Genomic DNA, 23,733 nt, shown 5'->3' on the forward strand with positions numbered 1-23,733 from the left:
GTAAATTGTAGTAAATCTTTTGAGGAAAATGCAATTTAGTTTTAGTGACATTTTAGTCAACAGAATCATTTAAGTTTTAGTCTTGTTTCAGATTGATGTCCGCCAGGTGGGACAAGAATATTTTCATCTCGTTTTTATTAGTTGACGAAAATGTCAGTTTATTTTTATTATAGTTTTCGTTTTCATGCATTTAGTTATCGTCTCGTTTTCATGGGTGAAAACATGTCGTTAACGAATACTTTTCGACTTTCGGCAACGAAAGTAACACTGTGCTGTAGTATACTTTATATTTGCTACAGTAAACATTACCTAAGAGGACAACATGTAGTATAATTTGATATTACTACAGTCAAATTCTGTAAATTGTAGTATCCTATACTATTATGTAGCATTAACTATATTAAACTGTGGTACACTCTGTAGTATACTTTAGAATAAAAAAACTACATGACAGTATCTAGCAAGAATGCAGTTAACAATAGTAACTAACTGTAGTCTACATAGTGATATTTTACTGTCATATTTTTAAACCCATATTTACATGATTGATAATCTGGAAAAAACATTAAAATCTAACAAAACCTACTTTAAGCACTGCTAAATTGCATGAATGCTGTTAAAAAGCCTCTCACAGAATGCCAATGTGACTTTCACAAAAGAAAACTTCTGTTGGTTTTAATAAAAATCAATGTTGGGACGCTAAAAACGCAGCAGACACTTATATAAAGAGCCAGAAGATGATCTACATCTGTGAAATCTCCCATTGAGACTTTAGCTTTATGTTTTCATTAAAACGTCGCTGTGAGCTCAATCCATCTCAATCCAGCTCCACATTAAACCTGCGGCGGCGCCGATTTTACCCCGGGGGTCAATGACAACAAAACAGAAGAAACGCAGGGCGAGAGCTACACAAAGTGTGTGTAGAGATCAACACACAGACGGTGGGCCGTGTTCACCTTTAGCTACAGGAGAGATGGATGCTCTGTTTCATACACTACACCAGGCCTAAATCAAGACAAATGAGCTCAGACAGATAAGATATTCGCATACGTTTAAATTTACGTGAAATCAAAACTGACACTTTCTAGTTTTTTCCCTGTACTATCCAGAACTATTTATCATTTATTCTGGAGAAAACACAAACATGTTTTACATCCCGATCAAATCCTGCCAGATGAAATCAGATCACATCTGTTCTGGCTAGAGAATTTGTAAATCAGACACGAATCTTACTATTGTATCATATGCTTTATCATACAGTGGCTTGTTGGATTTATTTATGAAATAGACACTTTGGAAAATAGTTTCCAACCTCTGTAACATCAGGCTGAACATCCTCAACGTCAAGGGGGAGTTTAAAGTCCCCGTGAACCAGAACTTGCAATCTTCTTTCATTTTCAATTATGAAGCATCTCCAAATGTAATAGAATTGTGAATGAGAAAAACGGTGGGCGTGGCTTTTGTCTTTCTCTGCGATTTGATTGGACGTATAAAATGGCTGTTGCATTTTGAAATGGAAGTGGCAGCAGACTGACAGTTTAAGGGGAGGAGTTAATGGATGCTCCGCCCAACCCATCTAACATATGTCGTCTAAGATGTAAAGTCATTACAGGACTGAAGTGCTTTCTCAGATTTAAACTAAAGATTTTAAGAGCACACAGATTTTAAAAAGAGAACAAATCACATTGATAAACTATTTACTATAAACGCTGAAAAATTGTCATTTTTCATTTTACTGGGACTGTAAATTATTTTCATGTATAATAAATGCTTATCTAGCGTGCTTTAATGTTGTTTTGTTTTTGTAATGACAGCGAAACTGACATGCTCACTATTGACAAATCTATTCTAGTGAAATCAAATTTGTGTTGTGACAGACATACATCCCAAAGTTCATAAAGTAAAAAAAAACTACATTTTACATTTTTCCAAATGCAACAATCCGCAGCCAGTCACACAAATTCAGACAATCCGCTGCAGATTAACGCATTTATCCATTTAACTACAAACTTCAGGGACTCATGAACTCGAGTGCACTTCTCAAATGAAATTCCATTTGAGAAAACAATTATTTCCACAATTAAACTTGTACGCAGAAATACTCGCTTCCTCCGAACACTGTTTGATGAGAACTTAGTAAATCCTGAACCGAGTTCTGCAGACGAACATCAGACTGCAAAAGTAAAACGCACGGCTGTGCTGTTTAAAAAGCTGAAGATGAGTTCAGCCGTCAGTCTGACCCCGATCAAGTACTCTTCTTCAAAAGTGCCATTTACACACTCACTCTTTGTTCGAACGAGAAAAAGGGTCCTCAGACGGGTCGAGGAGGAGCAGAAAATGCATTCACACGCCAACAGGCGCTCTGGAGCGATTCTTACCCGTCTCGCAGTTCTGGCCGCTGAAGCCCTGCGGACAAACGCAGATGTTTGGAGACACGCACGAGCCGCCGTTCAGACAGCGTCCGTCACAGAGGGCTAAAGGTCAAAGAGAGGGCGCACAGAGGTCAGGGGCGTGAAACGTCAGATCAGATGCCAGATGGTTTTGGTCTCACCTCTGCAGGTGGTCCCGTTGCCCGTATATCCGGGTTTGCACGAGCAGCTGTGACCGCCGACCGTGTTGAAACACAGAGCGTTCTCATCGCAATTGTGCTGTCCGGACGCACACTCGTCGTGCTCTGGAGAGATAGAGAGACAACAAATAAACATCAGGAACCACGATAGTAGCTAGTGGAGGTCTTGAGACGTTCAGCGTTGCCATGGCATAATTTTCTCGATTATTTGCATGACATTTATGTCTCAGGTGATGCGCTGAACAACAAATCGACAACAGATGTACCAAAGATGAAAAAATCCAAATCAAAAGCGTCACAAAGTCAGAATTAAAAACAAAAACACAATCTTTAAAGAATAAAGTCATCGATATGAACAAGACCTCAACCCTCAAAGACCATCATTTTCACGGAAACAGGAAGTTAGGACATGACATACTGTGTAGCTCCTCCCCCTTTTTGAAATAGCCGGTGGCATTTAAGTTTAAAGTGCTTATATCTTTTGATTACAGAGATATCTTTACGGCTAACATACAAAACAATAAAACTTCAATTCTGATTTTACAACAACACACACACACACATAAAAGATTTCTCCAGAGAGCCAAAGACGCAATTTTTGTGTGACCCCAAACTGACCACAATCACAATAAGATACGGGGATTTGTATCCAAGAGAGATTACGGGACAGATTCATCCGGAGGCCAGCAGAGGTTTCATAAAGTCCTGCCAGCACAGTCTCATCCCGCAGAAATAAAACACAAATGAGGAAATAATTAGAGAGCGTGTGAGTGTGATTCACAACGCCTGCTCTCCAAAATGAACTTTTTACCCGAGAAAATGTATCAGCCGTAAACACTCCTCGCTGGCAATGACACCGTAGTTTACATCATTTCATCGCATTATGGTAAAAATGCACCTTCTGGAAAATTAAAATGAAGAATACCGCATGAACTTTTCGAGATAAATTTCCTGCCTAGAGGAGAAGCTGTTACTCACCAAAATGAATTTTACTGCACACGCGTTTGGACAACGTTTCGGGCCTAGTGTCAAAAAACGAAGCATAAAACTTAGAAAGAAATAAAACATCTGCACATGTGTCAAAAAAATTCTGTTAATTAAGTTATTTAACAATTTAAAGCCAAAAGCATCATCGCTGCCTCAAATGCACCCATGGAAACTCCCGTATCCAAACTTTAGCTTTAGTTATGCGGTCGAAATCGTGAAAAATAATAGTTGGGTTTAATAAAACGTACTCTCAAATGACCTCAGATTTCTCTCGTTTGAAATCAAAAGTCAATATTATTGAAGATCTCAATATTTCTCATCAAATTTACTCAAATCCAGATTTTCTGCAATCTGCATTTAATTTCTTCATGTGTTTCAACAATTACACTTTCATTTGATTATTTTTTATCCCAATTTTATTAAAAACATCTTCAAATATAAGTAAATATTCATCATATTTTTAGATATGAAATACTAAACTATGAAATGCTCTTAGCAACCAAGACAGCACAATTTCGATGTGAGATCCCATGTATGTACACCATCATGAAATCGAGAATGCATTTCACCAAACTGTATCTTCAGATGTCCTCACGCAAACTGGAAACGACGTTTTCAATGCATTCCAAAGAGGAGAATGCGAGAAAACTGCATTATGATACACAGATATTGAAATGCTGTCTATCACAGCGGTGTGGAGGTGTCAGATGAGAGGATTATAGCTCAAGGTCAATGCCACCTAGAGCTCAGATCGCATCGGGTCTGAACGGCCTGCGTCACTCAAACTCTCGTCGCTCATGCATCAGACGGATAAACAATCATTTATGTACAGCCGTTGGAGAGGAACACCTCAGATTTTCCTGCGGTACAACATCTGTGCAGAGAATGCGATGCTAATGACATGCATTTATTTATGGAATAAAGAATCGGCACAAACTTTTTGCCGAAAACCGCCCGTCTTGAGTCAAAAGCGATTGCACGCTCACGTTTCTCATGCACGGATGCATTTTCTGTTGTCACGCAATGGAACGAGACGCGTGATTGACGTTTTAAAGACGCTGCGCTCCAGCAGGGGGCCTGGAAAAATAAAAGCAGAATTACAGCGGAGGAGAATTTATAAGGATGCGACAATTACAGATGTCACCTTAAAAACAGGCCGAGCTCTCTCAAACACATTAGAAAGCATCACGTCGGGCTGTTTTATGAAAAGAATTCTCGTTTCCTGTTCTGACACGCTGAGTTCTGGAGGTTTGGGTCAAAGAAACGTCTCACTCAGATCTGTAAATGGATTGAGATTGACTGAGACAGAACAGATGAATAACAGCTACGTTCTGATGAAAATACCAGTTCACACCAGTGTGAATATATATATATATATGGACTGTCAAACGATTAATCTTGATGAATCACATCCAGAATAAAAGTTTGGGTTAACATAATGTTTGTCTGTGTATTGTGCGTACTAATTTTGTATTTTTACAAATATTCGCATTTATTTAAGAAAAAAAATATATATTAATATTGATAAACATTTACATGTACATATAATTTAAATGATTAGCAAATATAAATAAATACATGTAAACATTTTCTTAATATATACATGTTGTGTACATGTATGTACACAGATATAAATTATGTAAATAAAGACTTTTATTCTGGATGTGATTAATCGCGATTGATCGTTTTGACAGCCCTAATATATGTGACACATATGAATAACTGAAATGTTTCTCATGTTTACAACTAAATGTGCTTAGATGTCCGAAATTAGTTGTGTAGAAAATCGATGTAATTACAAAACAAACATTCAACGTATTAAAAATGCTTCGAAATGCATTGGATGAGTTTGAAGAAAAAGGAGTCAGTAAGAGATCCGACTGTAACTAAAGATCATTGAATATAACAACAAAATTTTTTGTCAGAACATAACTTCAAATTATAAAATAAAAATGCAAAGAAACGTATCAAAATAGAAATAGAAAAAGATACAAAAAAGATAAATATTTAGATTCTGATATACAGTATGTTCTGCTTTTAATGTTTAAACATTGCTGTAAACTGTATTTATGTTCCAAGTCTTGGTAACAGGGCTTTAAAAGACGCAAGCCTCATAGAAATAAAAAAAGAGACGAATCTCGAATCAAACTAGAGAAAAGGTGGCCGTTGAACTCTAAAATGAACTCAAAAATGACCGTTCTGATTTCCCACAATCCCTCTGGTGCTGCACTGACAAAGCCACATTCACAGAGGGAGGCGACGGGCGCTTCTGTCCACAGCCTGAAAAGAAATGAACGGAGTCCAGGAGTTGGGACGCGGATGGGGCGAGATACAGAAGAGAGAATAAAACCTCAGCTCTCTGTGGTACAGCCAGAGGCCTCTCTCAATTGGTCCATTCCAGTTAACAGTGAAGAATGGACCACACACACACACACACACACTCAGTACACACTGCTATCTCAGATAACAGCTTTCTTACACACCGCAGGAAAGACTAATAAACTTTGCGGTACATTATTGGGCTAATCGTTTGGTGCAATGAAACACACAGAGAAGAGAAAAACCTGAAAAATCTCAATCTTTTCAATCACAGCACCAAATCGAATTTTTCACTCAAATATGACATTTATTTATGATTTATTTTACTTTCCATATGAGGCTTGCACCTTTTGAAACCTTGTGACCAAGATTTGGAACACAAATACAGTTTATAGCAATTTTTCGCAAATTTTTGTAAAATTAAAAAAGGAAAAAAGACAAAACCTACATAAAATAAATATTTAAAATATTTATATAAAAACATTCACATACATGCTTACTAGGGTTGTGAGATATTAAAGAAAAATGCGATGGCATGCTAAATAATGCAATATTCGATATGCAATACAAGATTCCTTTTTTTTTATAAATTGAAATTGTTTTAAAGTATATTGAAATAAATAATGTAACCGATAGGGCTGCAGAGAATTAAAGAAAAATGTGAAATACAATAACTTGACAAATAATGCGATGTGTGATAAAATAACGTTTCAAGTTTGTGAAATATATATTTAATGCGATGTTTCGTAATATATATATATATATATATATATATACTGTGCAACCCTAATGCATATATTTGAGAAAAAATGAGTATGTAAATTAAATGACTGATAAATATAAATAAATACATATTAATATTTTCCTAAACATGTACGTTTATGTGTTTATAAAAAAATGAATATGCACAGCAAACTGACATATATTGTTTTAACATGAATTTTATTCTTAATGTGATTAATCGCGATTCATCATGTGACAGCCTTAAAATATTTAGCCTATATTAATATATACCAATTTTTTTCTCTTCCTCGTTTCTAAAATAATGAATAATGCATATTTACATTGATAGAACCACCTGAGACAGATCTGATCTTTAAATGAGATCATTGAGATCAATTCCAAAGATCAATCCTAAAACAATAACAGCTTCATATAAACTGGCGTCGTCTGTGTGTTTTACGAACGCTTCAACACATTGTTCAAAATGAAGTAATAATGTGTTGGTTGTCATTTCAGAGCAGGCGTTATAGATGAGAGTTTGTTTAACGTCTCGTATCACCAGCGCAAAACTGCAAACTCAGTGATAAACCCCACGGCCATCTGCACACCACGAATCAAAGATTTATCAATATAGTTTTTCTGAGAACAAACTGCCGCGGTCGGCATTTCCAACTAATTAGCGTCTCTCTGAGGAAAGAAAGAAAGAATTTCATTAGGCCGAGTGTGGACGCGGGTCCGGATTATCTGCCTGTAAAGTATGTTTGCATTGGAGCCCTGCGTGAGCTTTGAGAAAGAGGAAAACCTCTCTCCGGGCTTCTCTTCTGAAGGGAACAGATGTGCTCCGGCTATTAATTACAGCACCTGTGACTGAAGTGTTGAATTATGAGAGAGCACACACACACACACACACACACACAAGCGAGAGATGCTTGAAAGAGTGAACGAGCCGCAGAACTTCATTTCAAACAGCAGATACTCTCTGTAGAGCCCCGAGAAAATTCTCTGTTTCGGGCAAAAGAGAGGCAGTGTCTCATTAAAAGTTGGACGCTTTCGGGCATCTCAGCCGAACTTACAGGCGCCCTTTGATTACGTCGCACTGCCGGCGCACGCTGGGAGACGCTTTCATGAAGCTGGCCTCAAAAAGAGAGGGATGAAATTAAATCAGCTCAGAGATGGGCGAACGGAAGTTGGCGGAGCGGATCGGAGCTTGGCATCGGTCTCGCTTTCAAACAATAGAGTCCAAAAGCAATGCAGACGCTTTTCTTGAGTATCTTCCAAAATGGCTTTTTGTGAGATGAAACAGTCACGGGCGCAAGAAAACGCCACGGAAAGATTTATGGGCTGTTCGGCTTACAGAGAGCATGAGAAGAAAACTGTGGTTCGACAATTGAAGAGTTTGGTTCCAAGTCATGTTTATCATGTTATCAATAATCATGTTTTTATAGCATTTTATTGTGTTAGTTAGTTGAATTTTTGGAGTTCTTATGAATTAAATCAAAACACAACAACTACAGATAATAATTGGAACGCACAATAAATAGATTTTTGAGACATTTTAAAAAGGAGTTATCTCATATTCTCTTCAGTTTAGGAGAAACACCGGAGACTAAGTGAATACTTTATCAAATACAATTGAGAATGTCATCAAATGATTTGAGCTATAAAAGAGAAACTTCTGAGAAATAAACAAAACAGGAACAAACTCATGACGGAGCTAAAATGCAATATGCAAAAAATGACATCGCTACGAAGCATTTTTGTCTTGTTTTTAGTAAAAATATCTCAAACTTCTTAAATAAATATGAATTTTCTAGACAAGAAAGGTGACCTAAGATATTGAGTCTGCTTTTAAGGAGGAAGATATAAGAATTAAGTAAGTTTATGGTAAAAATCTGCCAATCGGGTGAAAAAAATTAACTTGAATTTGGCACTTGAGAAAAAGGTCAAACTAAGTTTATTTTTCTCACCCCATTGGCAGATTTGTTGGCTTGTTTTTACCATAAACATACCTCATTCTTCAATTTTTCTCCTAAAAAATAAACTTAATCTCTTAGGTCACTTTTCTTGTCAAGAAAGTGCATCTTGATTTAGGAATGTTTAGATATTTGAACTACAAGAAAAAACAAAAACACTTCACAAGAGTGTGTTTTTTTGCAGTGCACAGAAGGTTAAATGCGAACTGATTTCATATCGATGATTCGCTGTTACTGTAAGCGCGGCTCTTATCATTTATTTTCCTTTTACGAGTACCGGCGGAGCGTCAGGGGTTGGTGTATCTGCCATCACAGCTGTATCTCTCTGTAAGTCGACGTGACGCCGACAACCTCTCGACTGCGCCGAGCATCTCACAGAGACATTGCTGCGGGTAGTCGACTCAATCACATGAACAGATGCATTCTGGGAATTCCGAGGGCGGGCAGGCATTTTAATATCGATAATAATCCATCCGAGCTTTGCCGTTCATCTCTGGGGATGTGAGAAATTCAACCTTATAAGTGTTTATGTGGATAAAGACGGCGCTTTGGGACGGGCGCCACGCAAACACACCAAAAACTCCCTCAGGAGGACGAGCACACAGCGGGATTCTCATTATATAAGCCTGATTTTCTTTTAAGAGCCTGTTTAAAATGTTGAAGGACACGAAGCACTTCATGCCGTACGGCGGTGAATCTTCACTCTTGTAATAAAGATGTTTATATGTGGGCGAATGTTATCACGACTTGCGTTTCTATTACCTCGTCTGAACATTAATCTGAAAGACGACACGCTTGAAGAAAGCTAACGGGAGGATTTTTTCCTACTGGCTTGACTAATTATCTTCTAGGAGGAAGAGGCTGACGTTAAGCATTAACGCTCGGTTGGACATCCACTCAGTACCTGCGGTCCTGATTATCCGTATATCAAAGAGATGTATGAAGAGTAGAAACGCACGCCAAGAATATAAACAAGCAATTATTTGGAAAAGCGTGACGAACAACTGAAAATAATGGCAGCGATCCTCCATATTTAAAGAGGAGAGATGAGATGACTCATAGCAGAAAGCTGACTCTCGGGGTTAACATACGCTGCTTCAGCAACACCACCACCACCACGTATCTGTACATTTACTGTGTCAGCAAATATTCTTCTGTTCTTTTTGCAGAAATAAGTGCGACGACTGCGATGGGTTTCTAGTGCATGATTTATATCTTGAGCTGTTGGGTTTTATTAGGACTTGTCAGTTTGTCCTCATTGAAAGGTAAATAAAGTGAGCTGGAGTTCAAACAGAAAAGGGCGAAAGAAGTCAAAGGTTACGGATTGCAGCTTTAAGAGTTAACTTAAGCAGCACGCGTTGTGATTGGTTGTACCGTCTCGGATCATTTGAGTGCTGTGATTGGTTACGTTATTTTATCCTGCAGTTTGGCTGATTGAATCTCTGCGCTGTGATTGGTTGTTCTGTCTCGGATTATTTGAGTGCTGTGATTGGTTAAGCCTCTCTTTCTCTAGTTTCTTTCACTATGGTTGAACGAGTCATCGAGTCTCTGCGCTGTGATTGGTTGTTCCGTCTCGGATCATTTGAGTGCTGTGATTGGTTAAGCCTCTCTTTCTCTAGTTTCTTTCACTATGGTTGATCGATATAGAGTCTCTGTCCTGTGATTGGTTGGTCTGTCTGGGATCATTTGAATGCTGTGATTGGTTACGTTCTTTTATCCTGCAGTTTGGCCGATTGAATCTCTGCGCTGTGATTGGTCGTTCTGTCTCGGATCATTTGAGTGCTGTGATTGGTTAAGCCTCTCTTTCTCTAGTTTCTTTCACTACGGTTGATTGAGTCATCGAGTCTCTGTCCTGTGATTGGTTGTCCTGTCTTGCATCGTTTAAGTGCAGTGATTGTTTAAGCCTCTCTTTCTCTGCACTGTGGTTGATCGATAGTCTGCACTGTGATTGGTTGTCCTATCTTCCATCATTTAAGCGCAGTGATTGGTTAAAAACTGGAATACACTACACACCTTTATATTCTGGACAGATTAAAAAAAACTGGACAGAATTTTGAAAGGTTGCAGAGAAAACAAGGCATAACACACACCGCGATAAAATCTACAGACTAGCGCAGACTTTTTGCAACAAGGCCAGACTGAAAATCTTGGGAAAATCTGAGCAAAAGTCTTGTAGTGTATGGTTGATGGAGTCTCTGCGCTGTGATTGGTTGAGTCACCGTGAATGTTATGCTAAAGCGCACTGCTAGAGCATAACGCTAGAAATGTCAAGATCATGGGTCTGATTGATAGAAAACCGACAAACTGAGAAATAAATGAACCGTAAGTCACGAATCAAGTGCGTGCTAAAAGATCAAATGTGATTGGTTGAGAGTCTCACCTGTACAGGAGTAATCGTCAATACGGATAAATCCAGTGTGACAGATGCACATGAAGGATCCGAGCGTGTTCACACACTGCGTGTTCTCATGACAGTAATGTCTCCCCTCGGCACACTCGTCGATATCTGTGGAAACACCAGAAAAATCACTCACGGTACGACATGCTTTAAAGAGAAAGCTCTTAGTTAAAGCTTTGCAGGCTCGATGCTTGCGAGAAGTGAGTCATGAAGTGAGACCTGATCGAGATGCTTCACACCACCCACATGAAAACTGGTAGATACCAGATATTTTTTGAATATGCAAACATGACCGCCGAGTGGCATGACCTCCCTAAGCAGACTTTATGTAAACTTTACTATAGTAAAATGTTAACTCACTTTTCTTTGTTAATGTATACGCTCTCAGAAAATATCTGTCACTGAGGTGGTTACATTAAGGGTTCCTTATCCTACATCAGGTCCAAAACACAAAATGATGGGTACAGATAAATGTCTTCTTCCTCTAGAAACAAAACTGTACTTTCACATTACCTTTTATTTTTTTCTGACAGTGTATTAGTATGATCTAATATGAAAATCTCTTCTCAACATATAAAACATTGATACTGTAGTATATACTATAGTGCACTTTAATATTTACTATAGTAAACTGTAGTATACTGTAGTATCTCAAAGAGAACACTTTGTTACTTTACACTATTGTATTCTGTATTCTGAAACTGTGGTAAACATTAATATTTACTATATTTATACTATATTTAGTAAATCATACGTGTACAGAAACGTGTAGTATACAGTGGTTTACTAATTACTTCACTTAATGACTATACTGTAGTTTACTTTAGCATTTACTACAGTAAATAACAACATAGTGAATTGTTCACTTAATGTATATACTGAAGTTTACTTTAGCATGTACTATACAAAATCATTGTGTAGTAAACGGTTGTATTCAGTAGTATATTAATTACTAAATTACTTAATAAAAACTATATGTAGTGAAGTAGGCGGGACGAGACCGTGAGTGAAAACGTAATAAAAAACATCTGAACAAGCTTTCCCATGTACGATGCATATGAGAAACGTGTGACGGTAAAATAATGACACACCAATCAAGAGTTAAGAGTCCTTTCTGAAATCAAGAGTGTTTTTGAAATCATTCTGCGACGTAAAGAGCGTAATGTGCTTTCAGAAGACATCATGACACACTGAGCGACGTGCTGGCGACTTCTTGAATTTATCACAGCCAGATCAAATATAAGGTATAAAATCAAATTTCATAGACTTACAGATCTAATAAAAAGCCTTATGAATTTTCACCAGCGGCGTTCTGTTGTATTTGTGATGAATTCAAAGTGGCTTTATGGCTCAGGGCTTCAATTGAAACTATAACCCAATTTACTTCGAACCCTCGTCCTTCAGCATAACCTCCGTCGTTTCTCTCCGCTAATTCACTTAACTTCGGCTTCATCTACAGGTTGCATGATTAAAGCCCTCTATAGAGAAAGAGAATCACCAGATCATTCTTCAGAAACACACTGGTCTACACAAGACACACACACACACACGCTCTCAGCCTGGAGAAAATCGAACGACCTTGCTCGAGTCGAGAGTAAATCAGTACGTCTGAACGAGCGGCCCTCCCTCTGTCATCAGTCAGAACGTTTCGCCCCCGCCCGCTTACACCGGTACATACACCCCGTTTACCAAGCGCACATATATCTGATATTCTGCAGTTTTTCTAATAGAATATCATCGTATTAACTTTGTTTCTCTTAAAACTGTCGAAAGAGAAAGAAATGTGAGTCTGGGGGTGCAGATTGTAGAGGTGAAATAATCTGGTAAATGTGATGAGAAATGTTTGAGTCGGTATTGAGATCTTCAATGATATTGACTGCTGACGAGACAAATCTGAGCTCAGTTTATCACATTGTTGACATCTCTTCTAAAACTCTGATGACGGACGACATTTGTCACATTGACTCTTTTTCTCAAGAGAAATATCTGAGACGCAGATGAGATCTAAGCAAAAGTTTTATTCGTCTTTGTTTAATCTCATTGATTTCTATCATATTACAGGGAAAACCCCGGCTTTTCCCTGTAAAATGATGTAAATTTGCTTTATTTTTCTGTAATTTTTCATTTTTTAAAGTTTATTTTTGGAATACGGTCAAAAACTTAAATATTACAGAACAAGACAAAACATTTACAAGAAAAAGGGGGGAAATGATTTAATATATATCCATTTTTTACGGTATATTTCATTATTTTTGTACAGATTTTTTTTACAGCGTTCGTCTCAAACACAACCCGTACTAATATATGATATATTTCAAGAACACACATGATGAAATTCAGCTAGATGAATGACAGACGGCTGGACTTATAAACAAAATACGCCAAGTAGTAATGCTGGTCAAATAAATATCACAGGTTACAAACAAATGTACAGTACAGATGTCTTCTATCCTCCGGAGTATCGAGGTTTATTGCTTCAGAAACACAGAAGTACGCCAGACAGACCTGCACGCTCACAACGCGTTGACCACAATTTTCACGAAACAACGATCCAGATGCAAAAAAACAAAACCTCACACGCTTGAGGTTTATCAAGGTTAACTTCCGTTAGACTTTTAAATGGGAAAATGCGCATTGATTTCTCTAATGTCAGGCGAGCGCTCGATAAACACCCAGAGCCTTGTGGAGAGACGTTTCTTGAGCGCGTCGTCCGCTGCTTAGCAAATAACCCGTCGTGCGGGCTAACACTAATTAGTGTGCATGCTTAACACTCTTGAGAGAGCGTTTAACGTGAATGAGCAGACCTCGGCCATTAGGATCCACTCCAACATGCCGCTCGAAAAGCCGACAAAGAGAAGAAACCTTGAAATTGTCTTTAATAAGTAATGAGATTTGGCACAATGACAACAAAGCAGCAATAACATGAAAAAGGGACACTGGCACTACGCGCTGCTATTGTCTCATTACCTTGCGTTTACAGCCAATAAATCACGGCGCTATCTGAAGCGATTCTTTGTCATTCTCAGCTAGGAGAGCATAATAAAGCTAGTAAACTTTCCAGCGATGCAGCGAGAGAAAATGGACTGTGGCAGGCCGGATTAATCCTAATGAATTGTTTTGTCTCTTGTAAAGCACTCTCTAAACGAAAACCAGAGCGAGCGCGTCCCGCGAGAGCTTGGGAACGGACGGACGAGAGACTCTCGTTCATCACGGGCGCAGAGCCCTCAAACAATATCAGATCATAATCGATTGTCATTTACAGCTTATTCAGAAGAGTCACGAGAGGTTCGGTGGAGAAGCGGCAGGAGATTGGAGGACCATCTCAGTGGCATCTTTCTCTATTCACAGTTAATGATAAAAATAAATGTTGGTACAATGAGGTCTGAATTAACCCACGCCAAAGAAGAATGACAGATGAGATCTCTTATATTTCTCTTCAGACAACAATAAGAAATGGAAAGCAATGGAAGCTTAAGTCTCATCTGCGTCTCAGATATTTCTCGTGAGAAAAAGAGGCAGAAATCACACAAATGTGTCTGTCGTTAGAGTTAGAGACGTCAACAATGTGTCAAACTGAGCTCAGATTTGTCTCGTCTGGAATCAAAAGTCAATCTTATTGAAGATCTCAATATAAACTCAAACATTTATCATCAAGTTTACCCAAATCAATCTTTTCAATATCTCAATTATTTCTCGCAGACATAAGTGATGGTTAAAGAAGAGCAAATGGACACGTGCTTATTATTTCTCCTAAGAAAAAAATGTCACAAATAATGGTAGTCATTTGGCAGACGCTTTTATCCAAAGCGACTTACAGTGCACTTATTACAGGGACAATCCCCCTGGTGCAACATGGAGTAAAGTGTCTTGCTCAAGGACACACTGGTGGTGGATGCTGGGATCCAACCAGCAACCTTTGATTTACCAGTTCAGTGGTTTAACCCACTAGACCACCATCTCACGAATGTGTCTGTCCTTAGAGTTTGAGAAGAGATGTCAACAATGCGTCAAACTGAGCTCAGATTTGTCTCGTCTGCAATCAAAAGTCAATATTATTGAAGATCTCAATGTGAACTCAAACATTTCTCATCACACTTTACACCTCATGGATTTACACAATAACACCCTCATGTATCTCTCTTGTTAATCTAAGGAGAAGCATCTGAGACCACGATGAGACGCAATTAAAAACTCCATCAGATCTTGTGAACCCTGAAGGAAGCAATAACACTTTTCTCAGGGTGAAGTCGTTTTTTTTGCACTATAACCTGATTGAAAATCGAGTGCAAATGCAAAAACATAAACGTGTGAATGAAACACGTGATAATAACCCAGCATCAGGTTCACAGCCGTCACGCTTCTTATCTCATTTACAGTAATAACATTTAAGATTCATCTGCACTTTTACAGTCGGTATGAATCACCCCACAATCACCTGCCGACATTTCTCCGTTCAGACCTCCGGCCAATGACATTGAGCACCGGCTTCACCCTGCCATCACACCAGTGTACGCTGTACAGTCCATACGGCTCCTTTACAGACGGCTGGAATCAGTGTAAATTACTGCGGTAAAATCTGAGACTCAATCCCTAAAGCTTCAAGGTCAGTTGTCTAGAAATCCGAAGCTTTTATAAACATGACAAGCAAATGTCTGTGATGTGTGTTTTGGTTGAGGTAACATGTCATACACGTCTGCATTTTCCGTCATCTTTGAATATGTGAACTGAATGAAGAGCAGTTTGAGAATCCATTCCTCTACAATAATAAAAACAATCTGGAGTTCATAGTCTCTCTCCATCTCATCCGCTGTTTGATTGAAACCTGTGTTAGACGGCAAACCAGCGTGAAGACACCGAAAACATGCTTTCTACCCCAGTCGAGCGGGCGTGGAAGAGAAACCCGCTGGTTGGAGTATTCCCACGGGCCCGTGCCACTCCACCTCTCACATGAAATATTGAAACAGGACTGATCTCATCAGCACAGACTCGCTCTATTTTTAACTCGCCAATGCTCATGACGCCTCTAAAGAACTACGCCGCGCGTCTTGAGAGATATTCAACGCTTCTCTGCCTGCATAATGAAGACGGGAAACGTCTCTCCAAACCTCGGCGAGACAATGACGGGGTGAGGCGGGGACCTGCCATGTTTCGCCTCAGGGTTTCGACGTTGCTTCGCCATTTTCGATCTTGTTTGATGAGAAACACGGTGGGGAAGGTGACGTCTGAAGTTCTGTTTAACATGTTGCTTTATACGGTCAAGGTCATGGGTTCAAAGGAAAGTCTGTTTACGTAGAGGAATAATTATAAATAATTATGTATAATGTACAATTAAATATAAAGAAAGGAAAAGATCAAATATGGCACACAAAAAATATATTATTTATATAAATTATTTAACAATAGGGATTAACTCAGATGCAAAACTTTTAACTTTCTATCGCAATCTCTGTTTCAAGCATAAAACTTCATTTTATTTAACGTTTTTATTTTCTGTGAGATCGTACCGACAGTTCAAATTATAAATCATTTCTATATGCGTACAATTTTCAACATCGATGTACGTATGTATTTGCTCAAAAAACAGATTTCTGTTTTTTTACCAAAAAAACTTTACAGATTGCAGGTTTATTAAAAATCTAATGTAAAAAACGCATATGTATATGACTTCAATATATTATAAATTTATTTAAATTATAAAAAATATTTATAAATACATAAAAAATATTTAAAAAATTCATTAATAAATGTCTACGGTTTTACACATGGATTTATGGACTTACCCCAAACTGATTTTTTGTTCATTTTTACCCACCAAAAAATCAGTACAGATTGCAGGTTTAATAAAAAAACATACACAAATATAATAATCTACATACTGTATCTACGAAAATTACTAAAATATATTATGAAAAATATTTAAAAATATGTATAAACAAAAATTTAAACAAAAATAAAAACTATTTTATGAATTATAAATCACTCATCACGATTTTACAATAATTTATAGTCAAATAAATGTATATATTTAAATGATCAAATAAACATATCAATCATATTAAAAATAAATGATTACAAATAAAATAAAAGATCAAACAAATATGTAAATATTATGATATATATATCCATGCAACCCATCTGACTGAGATTCAATGTTGGCCAAACCAAATCTGCACAAAACAAATCAATTCTACAAACGCTTTCATTTAAAATCTCTGAGCAGAAATCCTCCTCTAATGATGGAAACCTCGGCACCAGGTGTTACGTCCTATAACCAGCAAGGTTGAAAAAGAACAAGGTGACAAATTATTCTGGAAGTGGGACACAGCCGTTGAATCCGTCTCACCCGCTAACATTTCTGGGTTACACGTGGCTTATATTTCTTCATAATTCCGTCATATTTCACCTTTGTTTCAAAACACATTCGAGCATCCACAACGCATTCCCACAGGCACGTTTAGGAAAAACCGTCCGGCTTGCTCATATTAAGCCGATAGCATCTTTAATTATTCATATTCTCCTGCTCTTTGATAATTACCTGACCAGCCGTGCATGTGAGGCGAGGGGCGGCCGGCGGCTGGATCCTTCCTACACATCTCCTGGGTTTATTTTTAGCCGGCGAGATGAACAGGTTTCATTAGAGACCCGACTGATGTGCGGGGAGGTGACGGGGGCCGCAGCGTCCCCAGAAACTCAGCCACAGTCATTACACATTCAACAAAAGTAGGCCAGCCGGAGCTCGGCTCGGCGTTGAGAGGATGAGGAAGGTGGACGGGAGACGTTGATGACTTACTCACACCCGTGACCAATATCAGCCAATTAAAATGCCAATGAAAGACGAGTTGTTTCAATCCTACACGAGTTGTGCACCGTGACTATCTAGTGATCTCTAATTCACTACCTTGATGTCAACACGCTATTCTGCCAGATTTTCCAAAAGTCCAGTTATTATGAGAACGCAATGACCTAGTGTCGGACAGATCGGCGGACCCCCAAAGAAAGAGTTTGATTGACAACTCACCTTCGCAGTACGCGCCGTCCTCGCGCAGGGGACGGAAGCCGTTCTTGCAGCTGCAGCCGGCTCCGGCGTCTAGGTTTATGCACTCCGAGTTCTCTGCGCAGACGTTGGCTTCCGAGCAGAAGTCGTGACCTTTAACCCACGGTGTAAGAGGTCAGCGTAACTCACTTCAAAAAGAAGTCTTTAAAGGAGTAGTTCACTTTCAGAATAAAAGTTCATGATCATTTACTCACTCCCATGTCATCCAAGATGTTTATGTATTTGTTTCTTTAGTGGAAGAGAAATGAAGGTTTTTGATGAAAATATTCCAGGATTTTTCTCCATATAGTGACTTCAATGGACTCCAAACGCTTGAAGGTCAAAATGACAGTTTCAGTGCAGCTTTAAACCATACCAGACCATGAATAAAGATCTTATCTAGAGAAACCATCATTTAAAAAAATACAAATGTATTTACTTTATAAACACAAATGCTCGTCTTGCTCTGTTCTACGATGCACGTTCGTGACTTCACAAAATACATAGTTATGTGGAAACTTGCACATTCAACTTGTCTTTGCAGAGGTGTGTGTTTCTGCACAGGTGTGTGTGTGCATTCATGACTTCACGTTATACGTAATTACATTGAAATCTTGCACGTTCAACTTGTAAACACTGACTCCCGCCTACGTCAAGCGTAACCGTTTCAACGTTATAACGTATTTTGTGAAGTCATGAACGCGCAGAACAGAGCAAGACAAGCATTTGTGTTTATAAAGCATATACTTTTTTTTTTTTAAATGGCCGATCGTTTTAAAGTCCTTTAAAGCTGCACTGAAACTGTCATTTTGACCTTCAAGCGTTTGGAGTCCATTGAAGTCACTATATGGAGAAAAATCCTGGAATATTTTCATCAAAAACCTTCATTTCTTTTCCACTAAAGAAACAAACACATAAACATCTTTGATGACATGAAGGTGAGTAAATGATCATGAACATTATTTTGGAAGTGAACTACTGCTTTAATAATGTCTGAAATGATTGTCTTTGAATGTACCTCTGCAGACTTTGCAGCATCGGTCGGTGAGGGTCAGCTGTTCAGATTCAGAGCAGGTGAGCGCCGGACAGTCTTCAGCGTTTGAAACTCTGTGCATCGTTCGGTCCTGAAAAACCAACAGAATATCAACCTGATCTGGACCTCAATGCCAGACTCATGTCATGTATTTCTATCATCTGCTTTTACACACAAATTCGGTTTAGTATAAACACAAACTCTTGTACTGATTTTTAAAGTTATAAATGACATCACTCAGTTTTATACAGAGTGCAGCACAAACACATAAACATCTACACACAGCACACATCAGTCGTACCCTGCACTCGAACAGCTGACAGGGTCTGCTCGGATGATGCACGGCACGACGCTCCCCTTCCACCAACATCTGCTCTGAAAACAGACACATCGCTGCAGAGACACAAAAACAAACATCAACAAACACTCACAACACACTAACACATGTGAAAATACACACACACACCTGTTCACAAACATACACCTGTGCACAGGTATCTCAGCAGAAACACACACAACTGTGCAGAAATACACACATTTGTGCACACACACCTGCACAAACACACAACTGTGCAGAAACACACACACCTCCACACAAAAAAGGAAACACACAGATGTTCAGAAACAAAAATCAACACACACACCTGCACAACTACACTCCTGGACACAACTATATTCACAACCCATCCAGAAACACACACTCATCAGCACGCAAACAGACACACACTCAATTTCTAAAAGACACACACATCTACACACTGACACACACATTACCTGTACACACCAATGTGCAAACACACCTGAACACAAATACATGCAAAAACCTGTGCACAAACACACACACATTGGTGCACACACAACAGACACACAAACCTTCACACCGACACAGATGCGCATACGGATACACACCTTTGCACAAACACACACTTATGCAAAACACATACACACACACACACACACACACCTGAACACAAATACATTTAAAATCTGTGCACAAACACACACCTATGCAAAACACACACACACACACACACACACACACACACACACCTGAACACAAATACATTTAAAAACCTATGGACAAACACACACCTATGCAAAACACACACACAGACCTGAACACAAATACATTTAAAATCTGTGCACAAACACACAAACTTCTGTGCACAAACAGACACACATGCCTGAGTTTAAACGCACACACATACACCTGTGAGCATAAACATCACAATTAAACATTAATTATGTGCGTTACAGTCTCTAAACACTACAGCATGTTTATCAGTATGACAACTGCTGTCGAATGAAAATTTGGACTCTGAGCAGCAAACAAGAAACAAGTAGAAGTGATAATTGTTCCCAGGACGGCCATTATCACCTCAGACTGACACATTTCTCCTGTGATTGTGTGTGTAAACAAATCACAACATGTATAGCAACACCCGTGTGTTAAAGGACATCTCTGAATCTGACACAGAACGATGGACGTAGATAAAATATGACAAAAAGGATACACAAAACAAAAATCTCATACACAATATGTTGAATGATATGAAATGTTTGTGTATGTAGAAAATGGTGAGTTCTGTCATGTGTTTAATCAGTTCCGCTGTTGTGTATTAAAACACATATTTAACGATAATTATAATGAGTGTATTTCATAATAATAGCTGCAGTCATTATATAAACACATCATCATTTCATTACAGGTTTGTGTGAATATGTTTCTCTGCATGATATGAACTGTAAAGAACGGCACAACTTTCATGAGAGACTTTCAAGCAAAGCCTTTGTCGGACGAACACAAACACAGACAAAAAATCCTTTGTAGATATTTGATAAAAAGAGTGTGAAAAGAATACTAAATGATTTAATATTGAAACAAATATTCAGAAATTAATCTTTAATGTTTCAGTGCGGCATTGAGATGAAAGCAGCTATGAGCCAGACCAGACAACTCATATTCTTTTAATGCTAATTATGGTTGAAATATATGTATTATGTTTCAAATAAAGTATAGTTAATCATATATTTTAATTAAATTAAATTGTAATTAAATGTAATTAAATGTAATTATTTTATTAAATATTTTTTTAAGATTTCACTTTCCGTGTGCCATTTGTTTGACTTAGAGTTAGAATAGTTTTGTTTTTCACTTTTATTCATATTTTAAATTAGCTCTAATTTTTTTTTTTTAAATAGCAAATTTGTTATGTTTTTGTCATTTTACTTTTTATTTGTTTATTTTTATGTTCCTATTGAAAATCATATTTATTTAATTTTTTGTTTATTTTAGTGCCTTAAAGTTCCATTCCATTCCATTTTCTACCGCTTATCCGAACTACCTCGGGTCACGGGGAGCCTGTGCCTATCTCAGGAGTCATCGGGCATCAAGGCAGGATACACCCTGGATGGAGTGCCAACCCATCGCAGGGCACACACACTCACTCACGCACTCACACCCAACGGACAATTTTTTTCCAGAGATGCCAATCAACCTACCATGCATGTCTTTGGACCAGAGGAGGAAACCGGAGTACCCGGAGGAAACCCCCGAGGCACGGGGAGAACATGCAAACTCCACACACAAGTCGGAAGCGGGAATTGAACCCCCAACCCTGGAGGTGTGAGGCGAACGTGCTAACCACTAAGCCACCGTGCCCCCCTGCCTTAAAGTTATTTCAGTTTATTTCTTCGACAACATTTACATTTTTTGTTTTAAAGTTTTTCGGCTCTTAAGCTTTATTATAAAGACACAAACAAAACCAGACTCACATCTTTAAGCCTAAAGTTCCACTTCAACAGGTTCTGTGATTATAAACTAATGAATAAGCCGAGACGATAATGAGCGGGTTAATGAAGCTGAGCTCAATTATCACTCATTTAATTCTCAATATTGTACACCGGGGTGAAATAAACGTTACAATATTACAACTGTGATTTTATTTCTACTCGATAAAGGAAACGTAGTTTCGCCTATAAAGTAGCTGAGATGTTTAAGATCAAAATTTTCATTTGCATAACCCTTGCGGGGCTGCGAGTTATTGGCTGCTGATAAATAATTGATTTGAATATGCAAATGTGCCGGTTGTCACCTCTGGAGGAGACTTGAGGATGTAGCTTAGCAACGCAGGCGTGTGGTCAGTCGTCAAGCAACCCTGTGGAGGCGGCTGTGAAGAGTGTGTGTGTGTGTGTGTGTGTGAAGAGGAAAGTGCTATTGTTGGCACTGAGGAGTGACAGAACACACCCACAGAGAAGTGTGTGTATGTGCCTATTTGGTCCCCACAAGGATAGTAAAGCTAAGATCTCATACACGGCGTGCATCAGCCAGCGGTCCCCAAGATAAGAATTTGTTATTAAACAAACCAAACCGTGTTTATTTGAAACTGTGAAATGCAGAAAGGTCTGTGAGAGAGTTTGGTTTAGGGGAAGATGATAGAACACATCATTGGCTCGGTATAAAAACCACAGAAGTCTACGGCAAATCCCCACGAAGATACCAAAATAAATGTGTGCGTACTTACACTGACACTCTTTACAGCAGCTTCCCGACACATACGCCTCCATCGTACCATCAGGACAGTCGAGAGAGGGACACAAAATCTTCTCACACCGGACTGTTCCATTCTGACACAAAACACAAAATATACACAAAATATGAAAATCCTGTCATCGTTTATTCCCTCATGTGTTTGTAAACCTGTATGTGACTCTTTCTTTAGTAGAACACAAAAGAGTATATTTTGAGAAATGTGTCCATACAATGGAAGTCGATGCTGTTTTTCAAAATATCTTCTTTTGTGTCAAACGTCATACAGGTTTGAAAAGACACGAGAAAAGACAGAATTTTAATTTTTGGGTTAACTTTCACTTTAGGGAGCAAATTCAGAGCATAACACACACATATCCTAATCAAATATATTCAACAAACTACACACAAACGAACTATTCAACAAATAATTGATGTCGTACTTTGCTAAGAAAAGACGTCTGGGAACTTTACCGAGTGATGGCGGATATGAATCTTTTCTAATTTCATAAATTCACATCCGAACATCTGAACAAACCACTTTGTTTATTTTCTCCATAGTTGACACAGACGCGCAACACGTCCAGACTTTACCAACAAGACTTCAGGTCAATGTGAACTATAATTTCATGTTAGTGATCCAGATTTAATCCTCAGAACCGATCTGCGAGGCTCCGGGACATCACAACGGGACGAGTTTCTCTCTCTAAACCCCGACAGACATGACTTTGAGCTGAAAGGAGATAATGTTCTTGTTTCTGGTTTCAGTGGGACTGGTGTCTCAGTCTGAACGTCTGTCTGTTTGGACACACCGGGAGCTCTGGGAACCAGCGAGCGCCCGTCACAGATGTTCAGGGACGTCTAAAGATAGGACAGATTTCTTTTGTCTGTCACTTTCCATTCGACAAAATATTCATCTCAAATCAGCTGATGAATCTATAATGGCTGTTAAAGAAAGATGAGAGATCACGAGAGGAAATGTTTCAACGTGAAACGACACAGAATCCACATCCGTGTGTGTTCACTGTATGGTTTTCAAGGCTGCGTGTTTTTTCTGCGTGTAATTTTGTGTTGTGTTTGATCTCAGAGACGCCGTGCAATTAACTATTTGAATGGCTGAAGATCTGCGTGTCGTCTGTTTGTGCACTACTTTATTAGACAGAACGACT

At 38.5% G+C, this 23,733-nt stretch overlaps 1 protein-coding gene across 1 annotated transcript in view; it reads right to left on the bottom strand.

Annotated features, from left to right (window-relative positions):
- The window catches only part of nell2a (neural EGFL like 2a), a 59,155-nt gene that overhangs the window by 16,077 nt on the left and 19,345 nt on the right, over positions 1–23,733 (bottom strand). Inside the window, exons 9-15 of the mRNA XM_056740419.1 lie at positions 22,560–22,662; positions 19,337–19,428; positions 19,021–19,126; positions 17,988–18,116; positions 10,952–11,077; positions 2,552–2,674; positions 2,379–2,474 (exon numbers count right to left, since the gene is read on the bottom strand). Of these exons, the coding sequence (XP_056596397.1) occupies positions 2,379–2,474; positions 2,552–2,674; positions 10,952–11,077; positions 17,988–18,116; positions 19,021–19,126; positions 19,337–19,428; positions 22,560–22,662 (775 nt within the window). The remainder of the gene's footprint in view (positions 1–2,378; positions 2,475–2,551; positions 2,675–10,951; positions 11,078–17,987; positions 18,117–19,020; positions 19,127–19,336; positions 19,429–22,559; positions 22,663–23,733) is intronic.

The sequence above is a fragment of the Triplophysa dalaica genome, chromosome 24, assembly GCF_015846415.1.
Source record: "Triplophysa dalaica isolate WHDGS20190420 chromosome 24, ASM1584641v1, whole genome shotgun sequence".
In the NCBI taxonomy this organism is placed as follows: Eukaryota; Metazoa; Chordata; class Actinopteri; order Cypriniformes; family Nemacheilidae; genus Triplophysa; species Triplophysa dalaica.